Source organism: Postia placenta (assembly GCF_002117355.1).
Source record: "Postia placenta MAD-698-R-SB12 unplaced genomic scaffold POSPLAscaffold_6, whole genome shotgun sequence".
Taxonomy (NCBI): Eukaryota; Fungi; Basidiomycota; class Agaricomycetes; order Polyporales; family Adustoporiaceae; genus Rhodonia; species Rhodonia placenta.
In genome coordinates this window covers 436,561-446,343 of record NW_020169837.1, presented here as the reverse complement: position 1 = coordinate 446,343, position 9,783 = coordinate 436,561, and the positions used below count along the sequence as shown (strand labels likewise).

The window sequence follows — 9,783 nt, the reverse complement described above, 5'->3', positions numbered from 1 at the left end:
GTATACCTTATGCATGATTGTGTAAAGTTATATGACAGTGTAAGCTCTTTTGGCCACTCTGTTACTGATACAATACCTGGCAACACTAGTATCATTTAGGGTAACTGCCTGTTGCAAAGCCGCCAGAGTGTCTGTGAGGGTGGAACTTGCTTGTAGTATGTTATATACACTCCTATGACTAGATCAGATAAGTACAAGTACCAGCCTGACATAGGTATGTGCCTCAATAACATGAAATAGCAGAAAGTCATATTCACCTAAAAAGGCAGGTTGTATGCTACTTTTGGCAGGGTTCCCACACTTGTTTATGCTTCTCAACGATGATTTGGGTACTATATATCACTTTCCAGCTGGGAGATACATGCTAGACATCTGGAAAGAATTACTAGCAATGAATTCTGTTGTTTGAGACTTGACCTCAAAGATCCTTCTATTGCATGGGAACTACACCATCCAATCACATAACTGTGACTGTGTTCTGAAGCTCACATGTAGTGTCACGAGTTGACATGGTGTCTAGCCATTTTTTAATTTTTTCCCTTCCACAGGCTCGAACCCGCAACCTCTGTACTATATGCTTGAACGGACAAGTCGTTATCTACTGTACAATTAGATTAAATGGGACGGCAGTGCACAGCACAGCTTGGGTTCCACTGACACAGCCATGATGACTCACCGATCCCCGGGGCCACATCAGCATGCTGCGCACGGACCAGCTGTGCATGGACCAGCGCGCACAGCCAGCCCTAATCTTCCCCTGTATATAAGCCTGGCTCTGCTGCCCTAGGGACCTCAGTTTCGACCTCTTGTCCCTAGGTCAGTAAGCATCCTTTGTATTCCTTTTCTTACCTAACTAATATATTATCTTGTCCCTAGCCTTAGGTTTGAGCGTTGCTCACCATCACTTCAGTGAGACTAAGTTGAATGCCCCCAGCCTTTCCATTTGTTTGTTCCTTGTCGCTTGACCCCAAGCCGCAACATTAGGTTGAAACTCCTCACTGCTGCCGGTGTTCATCGGAACCCATCACACTCACTTCCACTTCCTATAGGTCGGGTGGTGCACACCCCTACTGTACCTTATGATACATAGGTAGCCTACAATACATTGCCACCACTTGAGGGACGAACTCTTCAGTATCTGCACTTCAGTGGGCAATACTTGTCCTCACGGACACGTGGTCTAAATTCCTGCTGCATACTAGCCAAAAGCAGTACTGGATCCCATGTGAACTGTGAACCCTAGTGTTACCTTGGGTGCTGTAGGTGTAAGCTAGCTTAGTACGACCTTTCATAGTATGCGCACCTTCCCTTCCTCCCTCCATCGTGGCTGCCTGTCAAGGCCTTATCCATGCCTCTGACTCAAAGGACCTCATTGACATCTACATCACCGATGGTGCCTCTGCTCTCATTGTTGCCTGCAAGCAGCAGCCATGCCCCAACCGAACACCTTGATCGATCAAGCAGGATTACAAACATTACAAGGCCATCCGAAGGGCCCAACATCTGCTCGGTCCTTGAAGCACTCTCGCATCACAATCCATGTCTCAACATTCCCGCCCTATCTCCCCCAGCTCCCACCTACCCCGACCAGTTGCCGGTCCAAGTCAAACATGAGGAGACACCGATCTCCCTGCAGACCCTGCGCCAGAGCCAGAGCCTGCTGAGAGTGAAGAAGGAGCTTCGGAGTCTGAGTCTGCAGTTCTCAGTCGGGCCGTGTCACCGACTGTGCTCCCCTCCATGTCAGCAGTCCCTGATGTACGTCACTCCACCCCCAGGCTTCCTTCAGTGCCTCCATCATTGTTGCCGCCAAGAGGCCGCTCGCACACTCGCTCCCCTCGAAGTCCGCCCCACGGACAGCCACAACCACCACCTTTGCCCCCAGGCTGTTCTCCGTCCCCCCCTGCCGCCGATAATGTCCTCTCCACCCCCAGTCGACAAGGAGGTACTGAAACTCCTCCTTCCCCTTCGCTATGATGGGAAAACTGTCATCGAGTGCAACCAATTCCTGTCCCAGTTGCGAGTATACTGGCAGGGAAATACTGCACTAACCACCATCGAGCTCAAAGTGCAGGTTGCCTTGAGCCTCCTCGATGGCGATGCCCACACCTGGGCCACTCCAATCTTTGCCCGGCTTGTATCGGTTCAGATCAGTACCCCAGGAGCCACAATGCCCTTCACCAATGAAGCAGCTTTCGCTGCCACATTCAAGGCTCACTTCGGCAATCTCGACAACACAGCGGTGGCACAGGTAGAGCTCGCCAAGCTCTGCACTGACAAATTGATGCGTGAAAGACACACTGCCGCGGAATTCTCCGCACTGTTCAAGGGTCTGGTGGACCGTTCCGAGTATGGGGACTTGGAACTCTGCAACAAGTACCTGAGCGGCATCCCCTCCCGTGTCTACCGCAAAATCGAGCTCAAGACATTCACCACATGAGAAGACACTGACAAGCATGCCACAGCAGTCGAGCAACAACTCGATATCAGTTGGGCCTGACAGCCCAAGTTGAATAACTTCTTTTTGGCTCAGGGAGGATGTGGTGGTGCACATGGTGGTGCACCCTGATCGCAAGGTGCTTTGGCCAGCATCAATGCGGCCATCAGAAAAGGAGACTTCCCAGGCAATTGCTTTGGCTGTGGAAAGAAAGGGTACCAACACTTCAAGTGCCCCAATTGTAAGGACAAGCCTTACACCAAACGCGCTGATGCGTGGGCTACGGTTGCCTCGGGTTCCACCCAGGCCTCAACAAGCGCCCCCATCACTTCATCCTCAGCGAGTACAAGTGCCGCTTCAGGGAAATTGGAGAGATCCAAGCTGGCGGACTTGATGGCACAGGTGAAGACGATGCACGAGGAGCTCGAGCACTATTGGGTGATGAAGGAGGAATCTTTTTGATCTGGTCCACACTTCGTGCTGCATGCGTCGGACCTCGTAATAACAATGTGTACAATGTATTGGCGACTGCAAATGTTTACGAGTTGGACCACAGGTCCCAGCACTTCCACATTCCAGTATGCCTCAAAGGAGAAAGATGGCACAAGGACATAGTTGCAATGGTGGACAGCGGAGCCACCACAAAGTTTATCAACAAGTGTTTCATCATGGAGAATCGAGTATGAACACGGAAATTGAAGGAACCAATTCCGCTCTACAATATCGATGGAACACTCAATAAAGATGGAAGCATCTCGGAAGTAGCTGTGCTACAGATGCAGATAGGAGATCACATCGAGAAGATAGTGTTTACAGTCACAGACATAGGTCCAGAGAACATGATTGTTGGGCTGGATTGGTGACATAAGCACAACCCCAAAATAGATTGGGAGACAGGCTTGTTCAAACTGTCATGATGTCCTAAAATGTGCGGTGCCAGGAAGACTGGCCGAATGGAGCAAGCAGCAACTGCGTGTGATACGGGGGTCAGGCCCACAGTGCACAGGTGTTTGCCAAAGTCCAAGTGGTTGGTCATAGGCACCTGCCGGAGTAAGGTACTCCCGGACTTTGAGCCTGAGGAAGATCCGGAAGAGATAAAGTGGGAAGAGGCCGACTTGATTGAGGCCTGGAAACATGGCATCATGCTTCCCGGTGCCCCTCAGCTGTTCATTGCAGCAGGACATATATATTCCCAGCTGTTCGCTGAGGAGGAGATCAAGAAGAATGTTGTTAAGACTGCCGAGGAGTCCATGCCAAAGCAGTATCACGAGTTCCTGAAAGTCTTCTCCAAGAAAGCATCAAAATGGCTACCCAAAAGGAAGCCATATGATCATGCAATCAAGCTCGTACCCAGCTACTCGAAGTTCCACTCAAAGGTGTACCTGCTGTCGAACAACGAGCAGGAGGAGCTGGACAAGTTCCTAAAGGAGCAGCTGGCGAAAGGTTACATACGCGAGTCAAAGTTGCCCATTTCATCCCCCTTCTTCTTGATCAAAAAGAAGGAAGGGACACTTTGACCTGTGCAGGACTACCGTCGGTTGAATGCAATCACCATCAAAAATCGCTATCCACTGCTGCTGATCGCCGAAATGGTAGATAAGCTCCACAGTGCCACACTCTTCACAAAGTTCGATGTCAGATGGGGATACAATAATGTCCGGATCAAAGCCAGTGACAAATGGAAGACTGCCTTTGTAACTAACCGGGGGCTGTATGAACCCCTGGTGATGTTTTTCGGCCTCACCAATTCCCCCGCAACATTTCAGGCGATGATGAATGATATCTTCCATGATCTCATCACCGGCGGAAAGGTCCTCGTGTACCTGGATGACATACTTGTCTTCTCTACCAATAAGAAGGAGCATGAGAAGGTCACACATGAGGTTCTTTGCTGCCTTCACTGAGAGACCTATATTGGATGAAATCCATCCAGTGAAATGTATGGTATTTGTGTACTTTTCACACACAGAGTGCATGCATTTTCATCTGGACAGTGGCATTTTCATCCAGCGAGAGTGCAAAATAAGAGTGTGAAATTCATCCGAAATTTCGAACAAAGTGCACCCCATTCATCCAGCGCTGGATTTTCTGGATTCATCCGGATAATGGGTGAAAACTCCATCACAATGGATGAATTCCACCAGTAAGAACACGAGCAAAACCCTCATCATAGCGGATGAATTTCAGCAGTAGTGAGAAACAAATGTTTCCAGAAAATAGCTGAGTAGATCGGCACTCGAGCCCAGGGTAGGATACATCGGTCAGAAGACATATATATCATCTATCAATACACATATTACAGGGTTCTGTCATGCGAACATTCAATCACTATCTTATGCATGAGCTCGAAGCCTCTATCCTTGCCATCTCAAACCGCACGCGCATGATGCCTAGCTCACAAGTCTTTACCCTCCCTATGAGCACTCTTGTGCTCGATCTCTTCATCCTCTTCAGTTGCCCAATCGCACGCAAAGTGTTCAAGACAGGGCTGTGTGCCTGACATATTATTAGTGCCATTTCCTGCAATTGAGACGTGTGCTTACCAGAAGCATGATGTGTCCAATATTTGTCTTATCATGTCGATACCGTGGTAGACTAAGGTGAGAGCTATTAGCAACAATGTTAATAGTGCATTTGTGTTGATCACTCAGAGATACTGTGAGTTCTGGTCAAGATTCGGCAAGGAACCCACTACTCACCTGGATCGACTCAAACAGTCGGTTGTCACTCTCTAGTCCCATCTCCACCTGCAAGTCCAACTCGTTACCTGTGGAGCAACTTTGTTTGCTAAACAATGTACCTTCGAGTCACTGAACCTTGGCTTTGAACGCTGACACCGCACCTTTTTTTGCTCTTCGACAATGTTCACAAATGCGGGGACCCTAACATACTCCACTTCACATGTTTCTTGCCGTGCATATGGCTACCAGGTCCAACGTCCATTGCACCGTAAGCGTGAGTCGTCGATATGACATGAGGAGAGATGTTGAGTGACGGGAGTCGACAAGTCCGGTTGCAAGAGAGGTGTGGTGCTGCGCGTTACCTCTTATGCTGACCAACCCATTGGAGCATCCTTCATCCTAAATCCGGTAATTTGTTTGTCTCCCCTAGGCAGCCTACAATAAAGCACCCTTTTTGATGGTCAGAGGATGGGCACTCTATTGTATATGTGGTGCAATGAGTTGAAGAGCATGTTTGTGTTCGCAGTTAATGGACGCTCACACAGAAATGATCTGTACATTAGTAGCCATTAGCAGAATTGATGCAATGTATCAATTGTTTGCCTTCATCATTCTGCATGATGAAAACCCGCCGCTTTTCTGGTGAAATTCATCCGTCAGGAGGGCCGGGTGGATTTCATCCATTCACGGTGTTGACTGTGTTTCATCCATTTTTCACACCCTTGCCATGTGAAATCGGACATTCACACAGTAAACGGAGTGAATTCATGTGGAACTGGTTTCTCAGTGCCTTCAGGACAACGATCTGTTCCTGAAGCCTGAGAAATGTGAATGGGATGTTCCCAAGGTCGACTACGTTGGCTGTGTGTTCGGTGGCAATGAGGTAGCAATGGATCCTGCGAAGCTGAAAGGAATTCATGAGTGGCTGGTACCCCGGAACAAAGAAAATGTCCAGAAGTTCCGGGGGTTCTCCAATTTCTACCACCACTTCATTAAAGACTTTGCTAAGATCTTGCGACCACTCGACCAACTCACAGGGAACAACCCATGGCAATGGGGCGAAGAGGAGCAGCATGCCTTCGATGAGCTCAAGTGGCTCTTTGTCACAACCCCAGTCTTGGCGCTGTATGACCCTAATTGGGAAACATGCATTGAAGTTGATGCTTCAGGGTATGTCACTGGTGGCGTGTTGATGCAAAAGCAGGATGTCGGCAAATGGCACCCGATTGCCTTCCGATCTCATGCTATGGACCCCGCCCAGTATAATTATGAGATCTACGATAAGGAGATGCTTGCGATCATCGAAGTGCTAGATGAATGGCACCACTATCTCGAAGGGTTACCCAACCAGTTCGAGATCATGACCGATCATAATAACCTCGAGTACTGGCGCACATCACAGCACCTCACATGTCGTCAAGCGCGATGGTCACTGTTCCTGGCTTGCTTCGATTTCTGCATCACGCATAAGGCCGGGACGTCAAATGGAAAGGCTGATGCCCTGTCACGTTGATCAGACCATCAGATCGGCGATGAGGATGACAACACCAATCAGATTGTCCTCAAACAGGAATGCTTCCGCATTGCCGCCACACAATGTGGGCATGCTTTGGTGACAGCCGATCAGTTGCTCCTGAAACACATCAGGGAATGTTCAAACAAGGATTGGGCAGTGGCTAAGGCACTTGAGAAGGTGCAGGACCTCAGTCCACCTCGGCTGCAGAAGGGCTTTGAGGAGTGGAATGCCAAACAAGGGCTTCTGTTGTTCCATGGACTGGTCTATGTCCCAAAGGATGCGGAGCTCCGGTAGGATATTGTCAAGATCCACCACGACTCGCCGGTTGCTGGTCATTGTTGTGACTTAGGGTCAAGCGACTGGGGAAAACCAAACAAAGGACGCTGGGGGTGTTCAACTAATCCATACCAAAGCGATGGTGAGTGATGCTCAAACCTAAGGCTAGGGACAATAAATGTATTAGGTAGTAAGGTAAGAAAAGAATACAAAGGAGGGCTTACTGACCTAGGGACAAGAGGTCGAAACTGAGGTCCCTAGGGCAGTAGAGGCCGGCTTATATACAGGGGAAGATAAGGGCAGGCTGTGTGCGCTGGTTCATGCGCAGCTGGTCCGTGCACAGCATGCTGACGCAGCCCTGGGGGCCGGTGAGTCAACATGGCTGTGTCAGTGGGGCCTGAGCTGTGCCGCGCACTGCCGTCCCTTCTAATCTAATTGTACAGTAGATAACGACTTGTCTGTTTGAGCGTAAAGTACAGAGGTCGTGATACAATGGTCTACACTCCTAGATCAATGCCTGACTCATAGACAATGAGCGAGGACTTATGGACAGTACGTCGTCCTGAAGATCGAGCAAGGAAGTCGAGAATGACTACCACCCCAAGTGAAGAGGAGCAGAGACTTGAATGAATAACCAGGTTGAACTTAGGGTCTGACCAACTAATGGTACAACTATTTATACAAGTACCAGCTATGCACGGACCACTGTATCTGTGTGGTTGTGTTTAGGAAAGAAAGAAACATAGTGGTACATTACCAGGTATGAAGTGCGCACGGACCCCATTATGTAAGCTACATAATGTTCAACCTGCGGGTGAGCGCTAAGACAGGCACCAGTATGGGCACTAGTAGTACAAGAAATAGAACGGAAAGACAAATGTTTCATTACCCCCCTACCAGAGTCGAAGTCCCATTCGACTACTTACTGCTCACCATCTCCATACAACTCCCAGTCTATGCCATTGTCCTCCTGTTCATCGAACCACTCGTTGCGCGTGTTCCTCCCCACATTCTTCCATTCCTCGCCAGAGAGGTGCTCCTGACGCGGCCAGGAGCTGTCCCACATCCATTGAGTAGTGTTGGGTGTCCAGTTGGGGTCGACTTTGCGAAAGATGATGGGTGTATTGGGGTGGGGGCGTGAGGATCCCGCGATGGGACTGGCCTGGGGTTCGGGGTTAGCGCTGCATGGTGGAGGGATGGGTACCGCTTTCATCTGCCTCTCTCTTTCCTTCCTCTCCTTCGCCTCGTTGATGATTCCTTTGACGAACACATTGTCGATGACCACCCCCACGCATCGCGCAGGCTCTTCAGGTGGTGCGGATACGTGTCGCTTCATCGGCCTGGTTCCACACTCTCACTCCAGGTGTCCAGGGGCTTCTTTTTCGCATCTTGCGCATCATGTGTCCAGACAGTCCCGTACCCAGTGTTGAGATGATCTGCATCGCCTACAGCTTCCCTTCGGGGTCCAACCAGGGTTGGGTTGCCAGTTAGCCGGGATGGTAGTGCTCCGCGGCGTTGCTTGGAGAAAAGGGGACAGGATCGGAGGGCGCCTGAAGGCAGATGTCGGTAGGGGTGCGGGTAGGGGTAGGTATGCGTTGGGGATGGCGCGCAGGATGAATTTGCTGTGTCGCGCCCAGATGCTGCGTGGTAGGAGTGGTTGAAAGCAATGGGCAACTTTCAGATTGTCGAGTTGAATGAGCTCGGTGAGGACACGGTCGTCCTGTTGACATAGGAGCTGCTTGTGGTGGTCGATGGCCTCGTTGGCTGCCTTGACAGCCTCGTCGTATTCGCGGCGGGCAGAGAGGTACGCTTCTAGTGCAGCGCGATCGGTGGCATTGGTTGCCTCGGGGTTGTGGGTTTTGAGTTTATTGAAGATGTCGGTGGGGTTACTGAGGAGTAGCGTCAGCAAAGCGCTGTCGCCGACATGGGTGTGCTTAGGGGTGTAGATCGAAATCCTCTTTCCGCCCTCGGTTGAGGGGGCGTTGAACTGGTCGAGGAACGAGAGGGTGGAGGACATGTTGGTATGAGTAGGGGTGTAGCGACTGGGTTGAGCTGCTGTCGAATCAGTTCAAGTTCTTCCTCCTCTTGTACTCCGTTAGCACTTCGTCCGCAGTCCCTGTTAGGTTTGCTTCGGGCTCCCATGAGTCATCGGCTGTTGAGTAACCCTTCCACCTGACGCGATATTCCCGGCGTCGCATCCTCTTGTTCTCTCAGTGTCTGATGATGGCTTCGACTTTGTAGTTATCTTCGCCTTCGATAAGGTCAGGAGGTGGCCTCGTGTAGTTCGGACCATGGATCTCTGTTTCTGAATAGGGAGATAGAAGCCATTCGTGGAAAACGGGGTGGACTCGCCAGGTGCTAGGGAGGTCTAGCTTGTACGCGACCGTTCCGATCTTGTCTAGGACTTTGAACAGCCCTTCTCGCCTCGGGGCTAGTTTCCTGGACGGGTACGGCAGCTTCAAGTTCCGGGAGTCTAGCCATACCAGCTGACCTTTACGGAAGGAACCCCCCTTCCTTTTTACTCTCTTGGCCAGGACATTCTGGGCCATCTCCATTGCCGCATGTGCTTCCTCACGGATGTTTTGCAAGTCCTTGAGGCGATAAGCTGCTTGCGGCGTGTTTGATCCAGGGTGCGCGGTGGGTATTCCGCGAGGTTCGTATCCCATCATGAGTTTGAATGGGGATGTCTTCATCGTGGAATGCTTGCGGGAGTTGTGAGCAAATTGCATGGTGTGAAGATGGTCAGCCCACTTATCCGGATCATTGGCAGTGAAGCAGCAGAGGTAGATCTCCAGCGCTTGGTTTACTCATTCTGTCTCGCCGTCAGTCTGCAGGTGGAATGCCGTACTCATGGCCGATTGAATCCCAGTCATTTT

At 50.4% G+C, this 9,783-nt stretch overlaps 2 protein-coding genes across 2 annotated transcripts; one reads left to right on the top strand and one right to left on the bottom strand.

Annotated features, from left to right (window-relative positions):
• Positions 1–4,694: 4,694 nt before the first annotated feature.
• On the top strand, positions 4,695–5,436 carry POSPLADRAFT_1039682 (hypothetical protein; the record flags this gene model as incomplete). The annotated part of the gene is made up of 3 exons (XM_024477581.1): positions 4,695–4,930; positions 4,978–5,041; positions 5,235–5,436. Coding segments are annotated over exons 1-2 (241 nt in total), but the record flags the coding sequence as incomplete, so codon positions are not given.
• A 2,393-nt stretch (positions 5,437–7,829) lies between these two features.
• On the bottom strand, positions 7,830–8,924 carry POSPLADRAFT_1055992 (hypothetical protein; the record flags this gene model as incomplete). The annotated part of the gene is made up of 3 exons (XM_024480719.1): positions 7,830–8,212; positions 8,266–8,295; positions 8,357–8,924. The coding sequence occupies 3 exons, from the start codon at positions 8,922–8,924 to the stop codon at positions 7,830–7,832; spliced, it is 981 nt and encodes a 326-aa protein (XP_024339409.1).
• Between the last annotated feature and the right edge of the window lie 859 nt (positions 8,925–9,783).